The 24,644-nt window shown below is 46.7% G+C and overlaps 1 protein-coding gene across 3 annotated transcripts in view; it reads left to right on the plus strand.

The window, feature by feature from the left end:
• The window catches only part of LOC140393136 (disintegrin and metalloproteinase domain-containing protein 12-like), a 597,415-nt gene that overhangs the window by 570,896 nt on the left and 1,875 nt on the right, over nucleotides 1-24,644 (plus strand). For all 3 annotated transcript variants that reach the window (XM_072479211.1, XM_072479210.1, XM_072479212.1), the window contains one exon: nucleotides 11,610-11,725. In XM_072479211.1, coding sequence (XP_072335312.1) covers nucleotides 11,610-11,725 — 116 coding nt within the window. The remainder of the gene's footprint in view (nucleotides 1-11,609; nucleotides 11,726-24,644) is intronic.

The raw sequence follows: 24,644 nt of genomic DNA on the forward strand, positions 1-24,644 counted from the left end.
TTTACCATATAAGCTCACTAATATGTTGCCAGTGTAGAGGTGATTGGTCCATTCTCTGTCATGTAGACCTTTGAATGATGCATAATTTTATGAATGCTCTTCTATCATCAGTAACAGGATGACACAATGGGTGCGATTTAACAAAGAAAAAAAAATCAAGATTCCCGTTTTGAACGCGAATAGCGGGGTATTCCTCAGTGCCAAGAAGGACCCCGCGATCAAACAGGACTTTAGGTTTTTGAGGGGGTCTCTATGGGAACACACCGCCGAGGCCGCACTTACCTCATGTAGCCACCTAAATTGGCCAACTCCCGATTTAAAATGGCGAACGGCAAAGGCAATTCCCGAATGGAAAAGTCAGCCAACATAGACAGAAACCAGCAGCTGCAGGTTTGCTGTGTATTTACCTCTGCAAAGGCCAGACAACATCGATACCAGCGACCATCAGCATAACAAAGTAGCAGCCATCTGCATACTGATGAGCAATCCCCGGGAACAATAAGTAACATTTTGGACACACAAAGCAAAGCCAGACTCCTCGGCGCCAGCAGGAGCCAACACAAAGGAGGTGAACGAGCACCTCAAGACCGCCCATCGATCAGGGAACCGCTCCAGTATTGGAGAAAATCGAACCAAGCGATTGGGACAAAGTCCAATCACTTGGGACCAGGTACAGGGTCCGCCCGAAAGGCGGGAAGCCCCTGGGGGCTATAAGAGTTGAGCCCCAAGTTCAAATCGCTCTCTCTTCACCTCTGCGTCCTGCCCGGGTCACCCAGCAACACGAACCAACATTGACCGTGACCGGTGCAGTGACTCCCGAACAACGTAAATCTTAATTCAACGCTCGCTACGAGATAGGCGCTCCTAGCTACCAATCCGTACCAACTTCGAATCCCGCAGACTCAGAACCCGAACGAAAGGCCATTTGTTCCCCTGACCTGGTGGGCCAGTCCGAAGTTAAGTATAGGCCTGTTAGTTGTAGAAGCAGCTTAGACGTATAATTTGTGCATGAGTAGCGATTACTGTGTATAATAAATGTGCTTTGATTTGAATCTTACCAATCGGTGCATTGGGTTATTGATCATTACTCGGACTTGAACCTCGTGTCGGTATCATAAAGATACCTGGCGACTCGAAAGCAAAGGTGATAAAACAGAGCAATTGAACCAAGGAGAAAGTCAGCAACATTATTTGGCGACATCTGACAGGACCCGATCTAGAAGTGGAAAACCACTCCGGGAGAACCCAGAATTTGAATTAGAGATCCAATTGGGAACAGAAAACCAAAATCGTTCAAGCAGTTCTGATCAATACTCATAATTCGGAAGTGTGTGTATGCATGCGTAACTAACAGGGCGATAAGGTAAAACGGATAGCTTTTTTGTTGCGACAAAACTGTCGGGAGTTTGTATATCGGAAAGTAGTGAAAGCCGTCCCCGTATTTACAGCACCACCTTAATACCCCTGTCCCAAATTTGAAGAGCAGCATTCGGATAGGAAAGATGGCAATACAGGCAATGCAACGCCTCATGAACCCAGAGGAATTTGCGGTCGCAGCGACCAGCAGCAGTAGAGTGGGACAATGTCCCATTTGGGAGGAAGAGATCAGGAAATATCTCAAAGGGAAAGGATGGCCCCTTTGGAATGAATTCTGTGACAACGAGGAATCAGGCCCCGGGGGTATAGGACATACTTGGTGGGAGAACCTGAGCGAGATCCACTAAAAGAGCTTAGGGAAAGCTCGCAAGCTGATGGCAATCGTGTCCTGCTTGGCACAATTGCGAGGCACAGAGGAGGTCGTTAGGACGCTCCGGAAAGAAGTAGAGGGCATACATCGAATGAGTAAGGTCGATGTAAGCGAGGTAGAAAGGGAGAATTTAGAATTGAGAAGGAAATTGGCAGCAAAAGATGGAGAGGTGGATGATGCCAAAAGGGCTCACCAGTCTTGTCTGGCGCACTTAAGCAGCTTCCATTCTCAATATGAAAAGGCCTATCAGGACACGGAATATGCAGTCCTGGTACGTGAAGAAACAGAAAAGCAGGTAGAAGAATTGCAGAGACAGTGCAGTGATCTAAAGGCAGCATTAAGAGCACTCCATGCTGCCACCACAGAACAAAGACAAAGCACGCTAGATCACGCAAAGTGCCAGAAGCAGATTGTAGAGCTGCAATCGCTGATTTCAGTTCAGAAAGGCTTCCAGGAAACCTTTGGAGCAAAATTAGATCAGGAAGACGGCCCTGATTGGGAAGAATTGAACGAGAAAGCGCAGAGATATGTTCAGGGAACATGTGCGCAGGGAAAGCCACAAAAGAGGAATGCGCCCCAACCCCCCACAGAGCAGATAGGTCACGCTCCAATGAACCCAGTCACCACCCATCGCACAGCCACATCGGACGATGCGGAATTTCTATACTCCACCCCCTTAACAGTGACCCAATTACGGGACGCGTGCAAGAAAATCACACCGTTCCTCCCTACCTCAGACCCCCACCATTTCTTTGCCAGCGTAAAGCATCAGGCGACCATGTATGGCCTGGATGAGCGAGAGCATGTAAAGCTCACAGTTTTAAGTTTAGATCCTTCAGTAGCAGCAGCCCTTCCCGACCCACAGAATGTAGGAGGAGGCACCCTTGCAGAAATGCATACCGCGATCCTGGACGCGATCGGGTATAACCGGGGTGACCCCGTAGATGGCCTCAACAAATGCAGGCAAAAGAAATCCGAGCATCCCACAGCGTTTGCTGGACGCCTGTGGGTCCATTTTGCAGCAGTCTTTGGAGACTTAGACCGTGCCCATTTGTCCCCAGACAACATGGCCAAATGGACCCGCACCCTTATCTCCCATGCCACAGAAACAGGACACAAAGCTTGCGCGAGTTATGATCCCTCAGAGGAGGCCCATAACGAGAAGTTGGTAGTGAAAAGATTGTCCCGCGCTTGGGAGCAATCTATACAAAGCAAACCCGCAGTCAAGAATCCCGAGGAAAAGCAGGTCGACGCAGATATACAGGCAGTAAAAACACACCAGAACCCCGCATAGTGAAGGAAAGAACAATCCCCTACCCAAGTCACAGGAGTGTTACAACTGTGGACAGTTGGGACACTTCGCAAGAGAGTGCAATGCCCCTAGAAAGCCACAGAGATCCCAGCAGACGGGCACTCTGAGTAAGAAGAAGACAGCCCATTCATAGTGTTAGCGCCCGTTCAGATCAGACGGACTTGACCGGAATGGACTGACGGTGTTCGGGCTCCTTCAGTTGGGTCTGCGACGCCCTTTGGGATAGGTCCGGACAATTGGTAGTTGCAGCGTAAATTCGGGGACAGCCCATCGAATTTCTATGGGACACAGGAGGGTCCTGCACCACAATAAATGCCTCCACCATGTTTCAAAAAGACACGTGGCCCACTACAGCCACCATCACCCTCAGCGGCTTTACAGGCCACTCACAGCAGGGACACATCACAGCCCCTGTACCCATTCAAATCGGTAACGTTACCACCAAGCACCCTGTAGTTTTAGTCGATCTGCCCCACACAGCAGAACACATTCTGGGAATCGATTTCATGAATTCCCACAATCTTTCATTCGATCCAGTCAACCAGTGTGTCTGGAAAATGGCAAAGTCCGCAAGAGCCCCCGCAACGTTCAACATAGGAGAATATGCGAACAAAATTAGCGCCATAGGCGAATTTTGGTTCAACCCAACCACGCTTAGCACGGACAAGCGGGTTAGGGCAGTTCTGCAAAAGAACAGGGCAGCATTCGCAACCCACAAGCACGACTGTGGACGGATGACTGGCTCTGTACAGATAACAGGACCTGACCCTAGACCCCCAAAACAGTATGGATTTCCCCAAGAGGCAGAGGGAGAAATCTCAAAGGTAATAGAAAGCTGATTAGAGCAGGGCGTACTTAGATCAGTAGCCTCCACTAATAATGCCCCAATTTGGCCAGTGAGAAAGCCCGATCGATCATGGCGACTGACCATCGATTACCGGGAACTCAACAAAATCAGCCCCGCAGCAGCCCCCACAGTAGCAACAAGTCCTGAGACCATGCTCAAGCAGGAGTCAATTCCCGATACTTCACGGTTTTGGATGTCAGTAATGGATTCTAGTCCATTCCATTGGCAAAGGCGTGCCAGTACAAATTTGCCTTCACTTTTAAAAATCAGCAGTACACGTGGACATAACTGCCACAAGGATTCCACAACTTTCCACCGACAGCTGGCAAATGGTTTAGCCAAATTCTCTCGCCCCGAATGTCTGGTTCAGTATGTAGACGACCTACTACTGCAGACAGACACCAAGGAAGAGCACATTGAGCTTCTGTCCGAACTCCTGGAACTCCTACACTCAATTGGATGTAAAGTCAACCCCAAAAAGGCCCAGATTTTGGAAGATAATGATATATTTGGGAACAATTATCACACACGGTAAACGTGAGATCGAGCATAAAAGGATTGACGCAATTGCTAAATTGCCCCTTCCCCAGAACGTTTCAGCCCTCCGGCCGTTTTTAGGACTGGTTGGCTACTGCCGAAACCACATTGACGGTTTCGCCAGCAAGGCAGCACCCCTCTCAAACCTCCTAAAGAAAGGAGCCCCCTGGGAATGGCTTCCGCAGCATACGGATGCTGTGGACTCTTTAAAACAGGCAGTCACAGCAGCCCCCACATTACAAGTTCCAGACCCACTTTCCCCTTACGCCATAGAGGTAGCGACCACAGACCGCACCCTCTCGGCCGTGCTCCTTCAGGAACGGCACGACCAGTTAAGGCCCCTGGCTTACGCCTCCAGAACTTTAGATGCTGTGGAGCAGGGATTTTCAGCCTGTAAGAGGCACCTGCTCTCAGTATTTTGGGCAGTTCAGTATTTTTCGTATATTACCGGACTGAACCCCATCACAATTCTCACCGAACACACCCCCACCCAACCTTTACTGGATGAACGACTCAAGGACGGTACAGTAAGCCAGATTAGAGCAGCTAGATGGACCCTTCTCTTGCAGGGACGGGACATCACTGTTAAACGGACAAAGACGCACACCTTTTTAGCTGACAATTTACAGTACCCCGGCACCCCCCATGAATGTGAAATTATCTCTCCACACCACAACACAAGCCCCTTTATTGCTAAAACACCCCCCAGAAAGATAGGTAGTTCAACCCAGAGCCCCCAGCACACAGACACGTGCGAGCCCATAAAGATCTATGTGGATGGATCTTCCACAGTATTGGATGGGAAGTGCATAACAGGTTGCAGTATTTATGTCGAGGACGCACAGGGACGCGCCCTCGAGGAAATATCAATAAAACTCCCAGGCCACTTAGGCGCGCAGGCAGCAGAGCTTGCGGCCATCGCATATATAGTGGAACACCCAGATTCCTTCCCCAGCCCAGCAGACATATACTCGGATAGCCTCTATGTTTGCAACAGCCTCACGGAATTCCTGCCCCTGTGGAAAGCAAGAGGATTTGTTTCCGCAGACGGAAAACCCCTCCCCTCAGCCCCATTGCTCCATCACATCTTAGAGAAAGCACAGAACAGGACTTTTGGGATAGTCAAAGTTCGAAGTCACCATCGTTCCTCCCCCCCTGGAAATGTGAAAGCCGACACACTGGCTAAAGCAGGTTCCAGGCATGGATACTTTTGGACACCCCCTGAAAGCGCAGCAGTCAATGCAGTTCAGGTCTCGCAGACAAAGATCAAGGATCTAGTGGAGGCCCAGAAGCAGGGCAGCAATCTCAGGGAGATTGGAAAAGGAAAATATCCAGCACCCTACGAGAGATTTAAAAATGCTCTGACCACACATGACGGTGTGGTGTTAAAAGACACCCTTTATGTGGTTCCTGAAAAGGACAGGAACCAACTGATTTGTTTGTTCCATGACGGTCATGGACATCAGGGAATCGATCCCACTACAGCCCACCTCAAGCAGCTTTGTTGGTGGCCAAATTTAAAGGATGATGTTAATCACTACATCGAGAATTGTCTTATCTGCGCCCAGAATAATCTGGACAGATATGCCAAAAAGGCTGAGCTTAGTCACACCCGACCCGTTAATGGCCCCTAGACTAACCTCCAGATTGATTTTATAGGACCATTGCCCCCTTGCAGGAATGGTTATAAATATGTACTCGTTGTGTTAGACACGTTTACAAAATGGGTGGAAGCATTCCCATCCAGAACGAACACTGCAAAGACCACAGCCAAGATCTGACCCACCACATCTTTACGAGATGGGGACTCCCCCGCAGCATTGAATCCGACCAAGGTTCCCATTTTACGGCACGTGTCATGCAGAACGTCCTCACGATATTTGGCATCACCCAAAAATTCCACATAGCATACCACCCACAGTCGAGTGGTATCGTGGAGCGCATGAATCGGACCCTAAAATCCACCCTCAGAAAAATGGTCCAGCAAAACAACACCACTTGGGACTCAGTCCTCCCTTTTGCGCTGATGTTTTTGCGTAACACAATTTCAACTTCCACAGGTTACACCCCACACACCCTCATGACCGGACGCCCCATGAAAGGCACAGAATATTTGTTAGGTTTAGACTTGACCAGCCCCGAGGTGACCCAGCGAATCCGACTACGATGCGAGTGATCCCTTCATGATCACTTTCCTAAACAAACCCCACCACCGACCACCGAACTACCATGACGACCCCGATTCCATCCCACACAACTAGACGCCACCTATTGGCACAGAGACAACTCGTTCAGACTCGTCCGAAACGACGAGAGCGACCCCAAATCACACCATGCAGCCCTATCAACCTTAATACATTCAAGAGTTTGGCACCCGGGAGAAGATGACGACCTTGAGTCTGACTCCCAAAACGAGAACCCCTTTGCGACCCTTTTCGCAACCGATAACTGAGCTGTCCAGATGATGTTTTAAAGGAACCGCTTGGGAGAAACAGTGTCCTTTCTGATGGAACCTGCAGCATGTTTCATGTTGTTTGTACTGTTTGTTAAATGTTGTATGTCAGACCGGAAAAAAAAATGTTCACGGCGCCACGCCTTTTCGGCCGAAACCTCTGAGGACTTGCCCACAGAGACTTGCTACTGTCCCAGACGCCAGTTCAGCGGAACTCGTCTGTCGACAGATACCACACGCCCGTTCGTAACTGCTCTTCTGGTTCAAGGAAGGAACCAATACGGCAGCCTCCCACGATGACTACATTTCTTGCCCGTTCTTGTCGGTTGATCAGGCAGTGGAGAAACGGCATTGGGACCCGCCCTGCCTGGGAACCCCCCTCTGGTCAACTACGCTCGGGTAGGAGAGACACGTCATTGGTAGCCGTCCTACCCGGGGACTCCATCCAACTCTTACCCGTCGCGGCCCATACGCACCTCATTTTGGAAATTTTAGTTCAAAAAGTTTTGGTTTGTTTCAGGTGACCCTTAGGTTGCCAACCACATGCTATTTACATCCTGAAACATTTGGATGGTAAATCGCAGTCTGCGAGACGGCTCGCACTGGTTCATTATTTGAAAGTGTGTCTTGTCCTAAAATTCGGTTTTTGAAAAAAAAATGAGGGAGTCACACATAGTGACCAATTATAAAGGGAATAATTGGCACTAAAGGACAGACAGACTATCGTACGAGATGTTAAACCAAGATAGTTTGGAGGCAGCACGGTAGCATTGTGGATAGCATAATTGCTTCACAGCTCCAGGGTCCCAGGTTCGATTCCGGCTTGGGTCACTGTCTGTGCGGAGTCTGCACACCCTCCCCGTGTGTGCGTGGGTTTCCTCCGGGTGCTCCGGTTTCCTCCCACAGTCCAAAGATGTGCAGGTTAGGTGGATTGGCTACTCTAAATTGCCCTTTGTGTCCAAAATTGCCCTTAGTGTTGGGTGCGGATACTGGGTTATGGTGATCGGGTGGAGGTGTGGGCTTGGGTAGGGTGCTCTTTCCACGAGCCGGTGCAGACTCGATGGGCCGAATGGCCTCCTTCTGCACTGTAAATTCTATGATAATCTATGATAGTTACAGACACTATGCTTGATTCCACAGAACTCCAGAAGCTCCAGGACCGGAGAAGAGAAGAGAAGAGAAGGGAAAGAAGAAGCACCATGAGGACTTCCTTCGGATGGTTCATTATCACAATGGACATTTTGTTACGCGTGAACACGAACCCCATGATCTCAAGCCCCCCCAGCCGTTAATGATTCACTTCCCCACAGTACCCAGAGCCCAGTCACCAGCGAAACCACACCATTTTGGTGTGCCAGGTTTATAACCTGGTACTCCCTGTCCTATGTAATAGAATCCTTACTGGTATTGGCGATACCAGACCCCCGACCCATCTATAATATTATCTATAATAAAGAGCATCCATTTGCGGTTTTATTGTAAATAAAGAAATGTAAAGAAATGTTCATGAGCAATTGTACGATCCTGAGCTTGACTGGCAAGCCAGGAATAATGTGTACAAACTGCTCTGATTTTGTCTGTATGGTTGAGGAAGTTAGAGTGATGAAATGTTTCAGTGAGTGTGGTGTATTAAGAATAGTTAGAGGTTCCCAATTTTTTTGTTTTGTAATGCATGTCCCTGTTTGACATAGCGCCCCTTAGAATTGTCAGTTAAAAATTGTTGCATAGCTATGGTCAGTGTAGAGGCCATGAAAGAAGTGCTCCCCAGGTCAGGGAATGGAAAGCAACGTAGTTATGTGATCCTTCACGCTTCGTGTTAGAATCACAAGGAGGGATTGTAGCCACCTAAATTGGCCAACTCCCGATTTAAAACGGCGAACGGCAAAGGCTGATGGGAAAGTCAGCCAACATAGACAGAAACCAGCAGCTGCAGGTTTGCTGTGTATTTACCTCTGCAAAGGCCAGACAACATCGATACCAGCATAACAAAGTAGCAGCCATCTGCATACTGATGAGCAATCCCCGGGAACAATAAGTAACATTTTGGACAGACAAAGCAAAGCCAGACTCCTCGGCGCCAGCAGGAGCCAACACAAAGGAGGTGAACGAGCACTTCAAGACCGCCCATCGATCAGGGAACCGCTCCAGTATTGGAGAAAATCGAACCGAGCGATTGGGACAAAATCCAATCACTACAGGGTCTGCCCCAAAAATCGGGAAGCTCCTGGGGACTATAAGAGTTGAGCCCCAAGTTCAAATCGCTCTCTCTTCATCTCTGCGTCCTGCCCGGGTCATCCAGCAACACGAACCAACATTGACCGTGACCGGTGCAGTGACTCCCGAACAACGTAAGTCTTAATTCAACGCTCGCTACGAGATAGGCGCTCCTAGCTACCAATCCGTACCAACTTCAGATCCCGCAGACTCAGAACCAGAACAAAAGGCCATTTGTTCCCCTGGCCTGGTGGGCCAGTCCAAAGTTAAGTATAGGCCTGTTGGTTGTAGAAGTAGCTCAGACGTATAATTTGTGCATGAGTAGCGATTACTGTGTATAATAAATGTGCTTTGAGTTGAATCTTACTAAGCGGTATATTGGATTATTGATCATTACTCGGACTTGAACCTCGTGGCGGTATCATAAAGATACCTGGCGACTCGAGAGCAAAGGTAATAAAACAGAGTAATTGAACCAAGGAGAAAGTCAGCAACACTCATTTCCTGCACTGACAGGCTCAGCTCGTCAGTACAGGAAGAGATCGGGGTGGCATTTTAAATGTCACCCTGATCTCGTGACCTCCTACCGTGGTCTCCGGAACCCCAATGCCCCAATTACCGATTGGGGGTCCTCGAGTTCCCCCTCAGCCCACCTCATAAGGGCAGGGTACCCCCTGGGCCTAATCCCTGTCACGGACTACCAGGCACCTGGGCACATTCGCATTGCCAGCCAGGCATGCCAGGGTATCACCATACCCAAAACCCGACCACCCAAGAACCTCCGATCAACTGGGAGACATCCCCAAGATGCTTTACGCCCGGTCCACTTTTGTGGAAATCAGTGCAAAATGGAGCCACGGCTAGATATCCCAGGCATGGACGTTCAATCCCGGGCCTTGGGAGAATCCAGTGGAGACATATTTAATTGAAGTTAACTGTTAGATCTCGTGAGGCATCACAAGCATCATGAGAGGTAAGTTGGGCACGACGAGGCCATTCGACCATGCCCAATCCGTCTCTAACTTCATCATTCCACTATCTTCTACACACAAATATCATAAAAGATCTTGTATGTCATATTACCATGGCAACATTGACTCTAATGTTTGGAACTCTATTTACTTTGTTAATTATTTGAATATGTCTAAAGATCCCAAAATAAATTGGATCACTTAAAAAGAAAGAAAAACAGATATTTATGAAGAAAAGAAATGGTTAACTTTTCCTTACTTTACCCATGAAATGGTAACCTATCTTTTCTCTTTGGTCAGATTCTGATAGACCTGTTAATAATATTTATTTATATTACGGTTAATGTGATTAGAAAATAACATTGTGTTTTATTCTATTACATGTGGGGGAGGGAGGAAGGAAATGGTTTGTGGTTTTTTTATGTGCAATTACTATTTTTTTTCTTTGTCGGAACATGCTAAATCTCTTCCTATTAAACCAAAGTCGTAAAAGGTTATTATTTACCATAATGAATGTAGCAATTATTGTTATTAAGTATGTTGGCACTTCGTAAATGAACAGCAAACAGAACATTTTACAGATTACAAGTAAATTACACTCCCAATTATAGTCATTAGTCAGCAGAAGACCCATTATTATCCTCGATTTGTATTAGTGGCAGCTCACTACATCTGATTCCAAGAGCATAATATACCTGGAACTGTCACCATTTGGCAAACAAAATAACTCCACAGCAGAAAGTCACATTTATAATTTAAAACATAAAAAAGCACTAACTCTCTACAATACTGCAGCTAATAAAATTCAGTCGGGGCATTTAAAGTGAGACGAATATTGCTCTACTAATTAAATGTAACTATTTTCACATAAAATAATGTAAATGCACCACCAACTCTCTATAGTCACTGATTCCAGTCTCTTGCTGGCCTCTGTCTCGGACTGAACCTGATTGTTCGCAATCTCAGTCTTCTATTTGACCCTAGACGGACTCTTACCCCACATCCTTTCCATCACAATGACCACCCACTTGCACCTCCATAAATACCACCTTGTCTTCGCTCTTGCTTCAACCCATCTGCTGCTGAAATCCTCGTGGATGTCTTTGTTACCTCCAGAGTTGTTTATTCTATTACTATGCTGGCCACCCTCGCACTTTCTAACTTGCATAAACTTGAGCTCATCCAAAACCCTGCTACACGTATTCTAATTCACTCCAGGTCCACCTCACCCATCATCCAGTGTTTGCTTTGGCTCGAGTTAAGAGCGCATAGATTTAAAAATTCTTAACTTCATTTTCAAATCCCCCCATGGCGTTGTCCCTTCCTATTTTGGAACCACCACCAACACCTCATACCTCCCACGACTTCTTTGTCTTCCTTTACCCTCACTTCCAAACTGGCAAGGAATTCCAGCACTTCTGCATGTGTACATTTATGAGCAATACAGGAGTTTATTTGTTTTCTCCCTGTTTATTCTGATCTACTCAAACCTTAAGCAACCAGCACTATTTTGTTTATGTTGACTGCAGGGTCCTTTGATGCGCAGTCCTCCACAGAAACCTCTGCCGGCGAATCCCATAAACCGACCATCTCAACTGAATGCTCCCTCCGTGCAGCGCCCTGAGATCCAGATTAAGCCTGTCAGGTGAGCTACTTAGGCATTTCAGCATTGACATGACTGCGAGTGAAGTAAACTCATGAAAAACCAGCTACACTGATTTACATTTTGTAACGGAGGGCAAGAATATCCTGTATGCTTCTATTTTTTTAAATTTAGAGTGCCCAATTCATTTTTTCCAATTAAGGGGCAATTTAGCGTGGCCAATCCACCTAGCCTGCACATCTTTTGGGTTGTGGAGGAGAATGTGAAAACTCCACACGGACAGTGACCCAGAGCTGGGATCGAACCTGTGACCTCAGCGCCGTGAGGCAGCAGTGCTAACCACTGCGCCACCATGCTGCCCTTCCTGTATGCTTCTTTACCATATGAACAAGCATTGTAGATCAGATGATGTAGGAGCAGAAGTAGGCAATTCGGTCTATCGAGTCTGCTCCCGGTACAGATTTGTTGCACATGCAGAGAACCAAGATAGTACTCATGAGCTTGTGTATGGCATTTCAATCCTCAAATGCTTCTACATCTACATCGTAACATCTATGGTATATGTGAAATATGGTGGAATAGACTCATATTGGAACCCAAAATTGAATATCTGACAAAAGTCAGTGGTGGTAGTTATCCCCCCAGACATTATTGAGATTCTGGTATACAAGTGTACAATTTGTGGATCAAGTTGCCTTTTTGGGAGGATCTCTATCTTTTTAAAGTTTTTTTTTACTTGTTTCTGTCTATGTGTGGCATTCAATCGATGTTAATATTGTTAGGTTTCGAAAAAAGCTCTTTTCTCTCTGCCTTCCCATCTTAGATCTCCTGCTACCTCAAATCATTCTCCAGTCAAGAGGCTTATAATCATCTGCCAGTACTGCTTTTGAGCTTCCTGCTGGGAGGTTCATTAAAGTTGACTTTCCTGTCAATTTTTGCATTACTCCCTGTGAGGAAGCATGTAGACTCTGGATGACATCAACCTGACACAGCCAAAATTAAGAATTTGTATTGCAGGCATAAACTTGTGCCTTTTTGCTGCATAGTACAACAGATTGGAACAACGACCTGCTTCTCTGTAAAAGGTCATTTTTAATTAAAGCTCAATACCCATGCATCTCAATGATGAATTAGGAACATTTATTGAAGATCTGGATTGATTAAGTATTTAAGGGCATTATAGTTCAACAGAAACAAAAGACAAAGTAATTGGATGCACAAGCAGAAAACAAGAATTAATTGAGGTGTCACAGAAACATCTTTTTTCTGATATCAGTTACCACCTCCACCTATTCAACGTGTAAGGCAGAACATCCAAAGCTACCCTGACTGTTGATTGTGCCATTAATTTTAAAACTGATAAATTTATGTTTGAAATCTGAAGATCCAATTTGTATTCTGAAGAGAGATAGAGTGTCACATTATCATTGAGTAGTTCTATCTGAATCTTTCGAACTCAGTACAATTTAATTTGACAACAAAAGCAGATTATTTAATTTATTCTGAAGTGCTGCAACTTGCATTCATGTTGTTAAGATGCTAATAATTTGAGGTAACTATGGTAAGCTTTGTATTATCCAGCATTCTACCAACCAGAATACTCGACTAACCAGAATTTCTGATAGTCCCGTAATACAAATCATCTCTTTACCAACTGGAAGCATTTATAACATTATCGAGAACCCAAACATTTCCCAAGTCATCTCAGAATGGTGAGGCAAGCTTCCAGTAGAGCCACGTAGTCCTCCTTGTTTGTAGCCATCATGGTCATTTTTACTTTTGCTGCTGCGTGAATTAGAAACCCCATCCTGTGACGAGGACATCCAATAAACCAGGGGAAGCTGAGGTGAGAAGCACAAAAGATTCTGTTGATGTAAAAGCAGAAAATTGACATCTATCCGTACACGTATTGAAAAGGGCAAGAATTGGAGGGTTTCGATGAAAGAATATAATAACGGCTCATCCACGGAATACAATCTCGGGGATCATCAAAGAGAACAGTTGCTGACGTTTTTCACTGGTTGCAAATCAAATAAAGCTATTGAAGGACACCATATTCTACAGTGTCTTATGGTGGCACAGTGGTTAGCACTGCTGTCTCACACCACCAGAGACCCGGGTACAATTCCAGCCTTGGGTGACTGTGTGGAGTTTGTACATTCTCCCCGTGTCTACTTGGGTTTCCTCTGGGTGCTCTGGTTTCCTCCCACAGTCCAAAGATGTGTCGGTTAGGTGGATTGGCCATGCTAGATTGCCCCTTAGTGTCCGGGGATAAGCAGAATAGGTGGGGTTAAGGGGATGGGGCGGAGGAGTGGGCCTGGTAGATTGCTCCTTCAGAGTGTCGGTGCAGACTCTATGGGCCAAATGGCCTCCTTCTGCACTGTAGGAATTCAATTCGATGATCTACATGCTACTACTAAGTTAGAGCTGCTACACAGTGTTTCATGTGGATGGTTTATGTTGAAACAATAGGAGGGTTGTTCAATCGAATGCTCATTGAAAAGGCAAAAAATATCATGAGGAAATTAAATGGACTGAACCACATACATTTTCCAATGGATGGATTTCATGTTTTAAACTTCATCACGGTGTTGGAAAGTTAGCTGTATCTGATGAAGAAAAATCTACTAACCATAAAACTGCAGAAAAACACTGAATTTTTGAACAAATTAATAGCTGCCCAAATCGATCCCTTGATCACATTTATAATGCAGACGAACTGGCTTATGTTGGTGACGTTTGCTGAATTCTACCCTGGCAGGTGTGAGTGAATCTGGTTCTACTGGTCTGAAGCAGAATAGAAATAGAATTACAGTGCTTAAGTGTGCAAACGCTACAGGCTCGCATAAAATAAATCTTTTGGTGGTTGGAAAACTCAAACGGCGTAGGTCATTTCAAGGTGTTGCACGGTTACCTGTCATTTACCATGTGCAGATTAACGTATGGAAGGACAAAGAGATTTTTCACGAATATTTCATCTACAGTGACGGAATATTTCAGAAGAGGAAAGCCTGAGGAAAGCAAAGCTATTCTATTACTGGAATCGTCAAGCTCAACCTCATGAATCTGAGTCAATAAGGGCAGCACGGTGGTACAGTGGCTAGCACTGCTGCCTCATGGCGCCGAGGTCCCAGGTTCGATCCCGGCTCTGGGCGACTGTCCGTGTGGAGTTTGCACATTCTCCCCGTGTTTGCGTGGGTTTCACCCCCACAACCCAAAGATGTGCAGGGTAGGTGGATTGGCCATGCTAATTTGCCCCTTAATTGGAAAAATGAATTGGGTACTCTAAATTTGAATCTGAGTCAATGAGTGGTAAGATTTTTACCAATTTCATGCCTACCAATGTAACCTCACCAGTTCAACCGATGGACCAGGTTGCCATCCAGAATATTAAATACTATTACAAAAGAGATTTCACGAGATGGGGCAATCAATCATGAAGGCACTACAATGTGGCCTGTGCCTGGAAACCAGTGAAAAGTGCAACATTGAAGGGCTTGGAGAAAATTGGTGCCTGGTGTTATGGCTGATGAAGAAGAGTTTGAAGAATTTAATATAAGGCCTAGAACAAATACATCATCGAAATAATGGTAATGGTGAATGATGCTCCTTCTACACACCCAGTCAGAAAACTTCGCGAAAGTGAGATGGAAGAGTGGGTTGAAGCTGGAGGAGACTAAAGTGACGCGTGCTGTTCACGATGCAGAAATTATGGAGAGTGTTGTGATGTCCTCAAAAGCCAAAGGAGACTGTAAAAGGCTCTGATGAAGATTTCAATAAAAGCGAAGAAAATAATTTGGACTAATGCTGCTTCAACTCTTATTACATTTGATTACATTGGTTGAATGGTAGACTTGTTATTTGCTTACACAAGAGGTTATGCAGTTGCACATTCTACACTACTGTCATGCAGAGAAGGTAAATAGGCAGGCTGTCATCAGGGATTTATAAATACAGCATCCAGGACTGGGACAATGGCACAATCTCCTGCCATTTAAATCTTCGGGAACAGTTGTGAGATATGTTGAAGATTAATTCGTTTGAGTACCTGTATGCTGTTTTATTTTATTTTTTACATTGTTTTAATATGCTGTTGTTGATTAGAAATAAAAAGGAATATTTTTTTTTACCTCCTGAGGACTTGCATATTAGTTTATGCTACAAACATTGCATAACAGGAACTCTCTATTAACCAGCATTTTGGATTAACCAGCACCGCCCATTCCCTTCACATGCTGGATAATAAAGATGTTACTGTCTCGTGGTCATGCATCTCCTGATCTCAACACTACAGCCCCCAAGAAATCTGCATTCTTCCAACCTAGATCCCAGATGTACTTCTCCCACTTCTTTCCTGCCACCATCCTCAGCCATGTCTTTAGCCATTGAGGTCCTAAGGCCTAAAATTCCCTCCCGAACATGTCCTACGCTGACTCCTCCCTTAAATTGCTCTTTAAAGCCTGCCTTGTTGACCAAGCTTTTGTGCACCCTGTCCAATGGGCCAAATATTGTTTTCAAAATAATGATAAAGCTAAGGACACTTCCTGTTATTTCCTGTCTGCCTCACTGATGACGGGCATTGAATGGCGTGACATTGTTGTGTTTGTGCAGTATGTCCAAACGAAACACACTGCAGATATTTAAGTTTTGTAATTTCAACGACATGATAAGTGTTAAAGCGTTAATTACCACAATCAACCTCCCTGTCACAGAATGTTCACTAGTACAGATGTGGATTCCCATTCCTTTAAGGATTCATTGTTGCTAGAGTTTTTTAAAAATGTAACATTTTGAATAGTAAAGTGCTTTTTCTGTTTCTTTTCCTCCGCTCTTAATGCAGTCTTTTTTCCTTCTTTATTTTGCATTCTCTGGCTGATTTAATGCTGAAATCACCCGTTCTAATTTACACTTCCTGCTCAGTCCCTGTAGTTTCTTCAGAAACCTTCAATCTGATTGGTGAAGAAGCCACAATTGCATGTTATTTTTTTTAAAAATATTTTTATTGAGTTTTTAACATTTTATACATATGCCAAACAATAAAGCATCTTTCAATAACCTCAACGAACCTTAACACCAAAAACAACCTCCCCCCACAATTATAACAACCCCCTCCCCAATAGAACACATCTTACAGTGACCAGATCCTTAAAATGCCATATAAACAGATGCCATCTACGATTGAACCCATCAATCGCTCGACTCATCATGAACTTAAACTTTTCGAAATGCTAAAACTCCATCATCACCCAGTCATACTGCGGCACTGGGCGGTGCCATCTGCCTCCAACTCAGCAGGATCCACCGCCGAGCCAGCAAGGAGGCAAAAACCAACTCATCCGCTATCATACCCGTCCTCAATTCCGGCTGGACTGACACCCCGAATATTACAACTAATGGGCAAGACTCCAAATGCACAATTAAAATTGCCAGCATGGTGTTGAAAAAAGGCCCCCACAAACTCACCAACTTGAGGCAGGAGCAGAACATGTACGCATGCTTCACAGGCCTTCTTGAGCACCGTTCATACCTATCAACCCCCTTGGAAAAAAATGACTCATTCTGGCCTTGGTGAGATGTGCCCTGAACACCACTTTGAGTTTTATTAAACTTGACCTTGCGCAAGATGAGATAGCGTTCACCCTACGGAGAGACTCACTCCACACCACCTCCTCCAAAATGGGACACAGCTCCTCATGCCACGTAACCTTCACCTCCTCCACTGAGACCTGTTCCTCCCCCATTAACCGTCCATATATCCCTTCTGCCCTCCTCTGACCCCGTATAGGAAACAATCCTTTCCAGCAAAGCGGACGGTGGCGCCACTGGGAATGACGAGAAAGCTCGCCGGACCGAATCGTGCACCTGAAAGTAGCTGAACATATCCACCCCACCAAGGTCCGCCCTCTCCCTCAGCTCCTACCAGTCAGCAAACAGACTCTCCAAAACAAAATCCTTTACCCGCTCCAACCCCTTACCTTTCCAACCCCCAAAGGTGCATCAACGTTCCCACGGCAAATGGTTTCTGCAGATAGGGGACCGCCTTGACACCCCCCCCCACACACATTCCCCAAGCTTGAAATGCTGGTGGAGCTGCCGCCATATCTTTAACGTGGACACAACCACCGGATTTGACGAATACTTCACCGGAGCGAATAGTAGAGTAGCCATCACCAACGCCTCCAGACACGACCCATGACATGACCCCAACTCCACTTTTACCCAGACAACATTCTGGTCCCTGGTCCAACACAACACCTGTCGTGTTAATCACCCAGGGGTAACACGGACTGCAACTGGATGCAGTTGTACTTGAAAGTAAACTCCAAACTTTGGTGTTGGTTCCATACGCTTTATTGAACTTGTTAAGAAGTGTACACAGTTCGCTGTGGGTTTGACACTCTACTAATCTAAGCGTGTTTACTATAACTAACTAGACCAGACTAGCTCTGAGCCACGTGTAGAAGGTGCTAACTGATATATACACCCTGACTGTCACTCCAGTTGTCACCAATGGAAAGAGGCAGAGTGTTGATGCCTCGTGTGTTTTATAGTGGGAGACCACCTTCTAGTGTTCTGCCTGGTGATTGGTTGTGTTCTGTCCTGTGTGTTGATTGGCTGTACTGGATGTCTGTCACTGCCTGTCTGTATCTCATTATGTGCATAAGTGCATATCATGACATCTCCCCTTTTTTAAAAAAAAAATGTTGGTTGCTTGGAGCATATGCGACTGTATCCACATGTAGAACTATTTACATTAAATGGCGAGTGGATGAATATATAAGTAAGAGGTGTGTAGCGTGCAGATACAGGACAAAATTTACAAGATAAATGTCTATAAGTCCAATCTTTGGGGCTTGCGTCTGATCCTTGTCGACCGCCTGAGAGGTGGAGGTGGGGACGATGGCACCTTGACAGGCGGGATTGCTGCCAGATTGGTGTCCTCGTGGTGCGAGGTGTCCGGAGGAGGCACAACAACATATGGAAAAGTAGGATCTGGTGGTGGGCAGGCAACTTTGCGCAGTGCCCTTCTGTTGCGCCTGACAATGGAGCCATCAGCCATACAAACCACAAACGATCTGGGAGCAGCCTGTCGAACAACAACAGCTGGAGCTGACCAGCCTCCATCAGGTAGCATCAGAACAGCATCTTCCGGAGATAGCACAGGCAAATCGGTAGCATGAGCATCGTACGTCAGCTTTTGCCAGTTCCTGAGTTGCTGCACCTTTTGCAGCACTGGAAGGTGATGCAGGTCTGGTAAGTGTATGGCTGGAAGAGTCGTCCGCAGGTCTCTATTCATGAGGAGTTGTGTCGGAGACATACCGGTGGACAGAGGGGTTGCCCTGTACGCCAACAGCACAAGGTTGAAGTCAGAAGCCGAGTCCGCAGCCTTGCAGAGCAGTTGCTTCACTATATGGACCGTTTCTCAACCTTCCCGGTGGACTGCGGGTCGTGTGGGCTTGAGGTGATGTGGTTGAATTGGTACGACTTGGCGAAATTGGACTACTCTTGGCAGTGGAAGCAGGGACCATTGTCACTCATGACAGTGAGTGGAACACCATGCCTGGCAAATGTCTCCTTGCAGGCCTTGATGACTGTCCTTGGTGTGAGGTCTGACAGCTTCACAACTTCCGGGTAATTTGAGAAGTAATCTATGATGAGCACATAGTCACGCCCATTGGTGTGAAAAAGGTTGATTCCCACCTTGGACCACGGAGAGGTCACAATCTCGTGTTGCTGGAGTGTTTCTTTTGTTTGAGCAGGCTGGAAACGCTGGCAGGTCGCACAATTGAGGACCATGTTGGATATGTCCTGGCTGATTCCAGGCCAATAGACAGCCTGCTGGGCCCTGCGCCGACACTTTTCGACACCTAGGTGTCCCTCGTGGATTTGTTTGAGCACTAAGCTCTGCAGTCTGTGAGGAATAACGACACGATCTAGCTTGAGGAGGACCCCCTCGACAACTGTCAGGTCGTCCTTCACATTAAAGAACTGAGGGCATTGCCCTTTTTGCCAGCCATTTGCAAGGTGGTGCATTACACGCTGCAGAATACGGTCTTTGGCAGTCTTTTCACGAATGCTGATCACTCTTTCATCCGAGGCCGGGAGGTTGCTGGAACACAGCTGCACCTGTGCCTCAATGTGGCGGATGAAGTCAACCTGTTCACAGGGTGAGGTGATGGAGCGAGACAGGGCATCTGCAAATATCAGCTCCTTGCCTGGTGTGTATACTAACTCAAAATCGTACCTGCGGAGTCGAAGGAGAATGCGCTGAAGCCTGGGCGTCATGTCATTCAAGTCCTTATGAATGATATGGACCAAGGGTCTGTGGTCAGTCTCCACTGTGAATGTAGGTAGACCGTAGATGTAGTCATGGAACTTTACAATGCCGGTTAGGAGGCCCAGGCACTCTTTTTCTATTTGGGCGAACCTCTGTTCAGTAGGAGTCATCGCCCTTGACGCATAAGCAACTGGAGCCCAGGACTAGGAGTCATCCCTCTGGAGGAGCACCACACCAATGCCGTCCAGGCTTGCGTCCGTGGAGATTTTTATTTCCCTGTCCGGGTCAAAGAACACTAGTACCGGAGCAATGGTGAGCTTTGCTTTGAGCTCGAGCCACTCTGCTTGATGTGTGGGTAGCCACTGGAATGCAGTGGACTTCTTCACCAAATGCCTGAGAGCCGTGGTGTGTGAGGCCAAGTTGGGAATGAATTTTCCCAAGAAGTTCACCATTCCGAAGAAGCGTAGTACCACCTTCTTGTCTTCCGGGGTCTTCATGGCATTAATGGCCTTGACCTTGTCCGAATCTGGTCGCACACCCTGCTGGGATATCTGGTCGCCCAAGAACTTGATGGATGACATGCCAAAGGAGCACTTGGCCTTGTTCAGCTTGAGGCTGTTTGCATGGACACGTCAAAAGACTTGTTTGAGACGAGATATGTGTTACTCGGGAGTCGTGGACCATATGATTACATCATCTACGTAGACACGCACACCCTCAATGCCCTCCATCATCTGCTCTATGATCCTGTGGAAGATTTCAGAGGCTGAGACAATGCTGAACGGCATACGGTTATAACAGTACCTGCCAAATGGTGTGTTGAACGTGCAGAGCTTCCTGCTGGACTCGTCCAGTTGTATCTGCCAGAAACCATGCAATGCATCCAGCTTTGTGAAGAATTTGGCTTGTGCCATCTCACTGGTCAGTTCCTCCCGCTTCGGGATCGGGTAGTGTTCCCGCATTATGTTCTGGTTAAGATCTTTGGGATCTATGCCTATCCGCAACTCTCCTGAGGGCTTCTTCACACAGACCATCGAGCTGACCCAGTCAGTCGGTTCCGTCACTTTGGAGATGATGCCCTGGTCTTGGAGCTCCTGTAGCTGTGCTTTTAAACGTTCCTTCAGAGGAGCCGGCACCCGGCGTGGTGCATGGATTACAGGCGTGGCATCAGGCCTGAGTAGGGCCTTGTTACAGTATGGCAGAGTGCCCATTCCATCAAACACATCCGGATATTGGGCAAGGATGTCATCAATGTCAGCCTGAAGATCCACATTGGAAAAAGACATGGCATAGACTCGCTGTGCGAGGTTGAGTAGCTGGCATGCATGGGCACCAAGCAGGGATGCCTTATCAGACTTGACGATTTTGAATCGCAGTGTGACATTGATGGTCTTGTTGGAGACGAATAGATGTCAGGATCCTAGTGCAGTTATGGCATTGCCATTATAATCGAGGAGTTGGCAGGCTGGCAGGAGAATTTCGGATTGCTTTTTAATGCGGTCAAAATCAGCTTGAGAGATGAGATTGGCAGAAGCACCAGTGTCCAGCTTGAACTGGATGCTGCATTGGTTAACGTGTATGACAGCACGTCATTCGTCCGCGGAATCCACATTGAGGATGGATAGGCGTCTTGCTGAATTTGAAGCGACATACTCACATGTAGTGATGATGCCCACACGATAGGGGGACGCCAGGCATTCGTCCTCTGGATCCGTAGTGCTACCAGGATCAGAATCCAGTAAACCTTGCTGTACACATCGAACGCGTTTGCGTTGGAAATGGGATCGCTGGCCCTTGACTGGTGGTGCAGACCTGCACAAGGCTGCATAATGTCCAGGCTTCCCACAATTTAAACATCGCCTGCCTTTTGCAGGGCATCGCCGCTTTAAGTGGGCGGTGCTGCAGTTCGGGCACGTTATGACGTTGACGTCGTTACGCTCCGTGAGTCGTCGCACAGGCGCAGTGCGGTCAGCCGACGTTCGCACCTACGCAGTTTGGTTTTCGGCCGCTTCATTCTCCCGTTCGTGTTGCGCATGCGTGGTGCCCTGGGAAAAGCGTACAAAATGGCCACCATCATCGATACTGAGGCGCTGCATCCAGGCGATGGCCTGTACACTCTCTGCCTTGTGGGAGGCAAGTTTTTCGTATTCTGCCAACTTGAAACAGGAGTACCGATTTCTCGCATGCTCATGCACTATACACGTCTTGATTGCGACTGGCAGGGTCATGTGCTTAATTTTGAGGTGTTGCTCCCACAAGGAATCGGAGTGCACCCCAAACATGATCTGATCCCTGATCATGGAATCATCGGTTGCACCATAATTGCAGGACTGCGCTAATATACGGAGATGAGTTAGAAAAGATTGGAACGGTTCATCCTTACCCTGAAGGCGTTGCTGGAAGATATAGCGCTCAAACGTCTCGTTTGTTTTGACTTCACAGTGACTGTCGAACTTCTCCAAAACTGTCTTGAATTTGGTCTTGTCCTGGCATCGGTAAAATTAAGCGAGTTGAAAGTCTGGATGGCTTGGTCCCCCGCAGTTGATAGGAGCAGCGCAAATATTCTGGCATCGGACGCATCCTCGAGGTCAGAGGCCTCAATGTAGAGAAGCAACCTTTACTTGAAGACCCGCCAGTTAGCGTCGAGATTGCCGAAGATCCGTAGCTGTGGAGGGGCCTGGATCTTCTCCATGCCGCTAGAAGGCACTTGCTGGTCGTCACGGAATCATTCGAGGTAAACCACTTAGAGATAGTAGACTGCTGGTACCATGTCATGTTAATCACCCAGGGGTAACATGGACTGCAACTGGATGCAGTTGTACTTGAAAGTAGACTCCAAACTTTGGCGTTGGTTCAATACACTTTATTGAACTTGTTAAGCAGCGCACACAGTTCGCTGTGGGTTTGACACTCTACTAATCTAAGCGTGCTTACTATAACTAACTAGACCAGACTAGCTCTGAGCCACGTGTAGAAGGTGCTAACTGATACATACACCCTGATTATCACTTCAGTTGTCACCAGTGGAAAGAAGCAGAATGTTGATGCCTCATGTGTTTTATAGTGGGAGACCACCTTCTAGTCTTCTGCCTGGTGATTGGTTGTGTTCTGTCCTGTGTGTTGATTGGCTGTACTGGGTGTCTTGTCACTGCCTGTCTGTATCTCATTATGTGCATGAATGCATATCATGACAACACCTTCTCCGCATTGGCCACCCAGTAGTAACACAACAGCTTCGACAGCGCCAACCCTCAACCTGCCTCTCCCTCTGTAAGACCTCCCTCTCAATCTGTTATAAACTGCTCCAGCCCCCGGATAATCGCTTTAGGCAGGAAGACCGGAGGACACTGAAACAAACACGAATCTTAGCAAGATATTCATCTTGTTTGCCTGCACCCGGCCTGGCAGAGACAATGGAAGGCTGTCCCACCTCTGCAAATCCACTCTCACCCTGCTCGCCAAACTAGTGAAGTTCAGCTTACAAAGCCACGCCCAATCCCACACCACCTGGACCCCCAGATAGCAAAAGCTAGGCCCAGCACAGCAAAAAGGCAGCTCCCCCCTCGAGGGATCAACTACAAAATACTCATTCTTCCCAACATTCAACTTGTACCCCGAAAAAGAACCAGACCTCTCCAATATCCTCCATCACTGTCCCCGGGTCCCTTACATACAACAAGAGATCATCAGCTAATAATAATCTTTATTAGTGTCACATGTAGGCTTATAACACTTAGAAGTTACTGCGAAAATCTTAGTCGCCACACTCCGGCGCCTGTTCGGGTACCCTGAGGGAGAATTCAGAATGTCCAGTTCACCGAAAAGCACGTCGTTCGGGACTTGTGGGAGAGCACCCGGAGGAAACCGGATAATATTAGTGAACCAGATGTGTTTTTATGACGATCAATTGTAGTTCTATGGTCACCATTACTGATACTAGCTTTCAATTCCGGATATTGAGACTGTTGGGCTTAAAGCATAAGTGTGAGCTAAATATTGTGTTAGATTAGTAACGGTTTTGGTTTAAAATGGGAAATCCCTCAGGTCCTTCTGTGGGACAGGACATGCCCAATGATTTTAAAATTATCATCTTCATGTTCACTTCATAGCCTCACCCTTCCCTATCTGTGTAACATGATTAGACATACAACCCTCTGGAGGACAGTGTTCCTCTAACTCTGTCCATTTGGACATTTCCTATCTCACCATTGGCGGCTGTGCCTTTTTAAAAAATTTAGAGTACCCAATTCTTTTTTTTTCAATTAAGGGGCAATTTAGCGAGGCCAATCCACCTACCCTGCGCATCTTTTTGGGTTGTGGGGGGAGATCCACTCAGACACAGGGAGAATATGCAAACTCCACACGGACAGTTCTGGGGTCGGGATTGAACCCGGATCGTTGCCGCTGTGAGGCAGCAGTGCTAACCACTGCGCCACCCCGGCTGTGCCTCCAGTTATCTGGGCCTAACATTCTGAAATTCCCTCCATAAATCTTTCAACCCTATTTTATGTTCTTTTCAGATGCTCCTCGGTACCTACATCTTTGACCAAGCTTTTCATTGCCTGGCCTAATAATTCCTTCTTTGGCTCAGTGTCATTTTCTGTCTGACTACACTCTTGTGCATAGTCTTGCGACATCGAACTGCGTGAAAAGGATAATGCAAGTTATTGGTCTTGTTGGCAT

This window comes from Scyliorhinus torazame, chromosome 16, assembly GCF_047496885.1.
Source record: "Scyliorhinus torazame isolate Kashiwa2021f chromosome 16, sScyTor2.1, whole genome shotgun sequence".
Classification (NCBI taxonomy): Eukaryota; Metazoa; Chordata; class Chondrichthyes; order Carcharhiniformes; family Scyliorhinidae; genus Scyliorhinus; species Scyliorhinus torazame.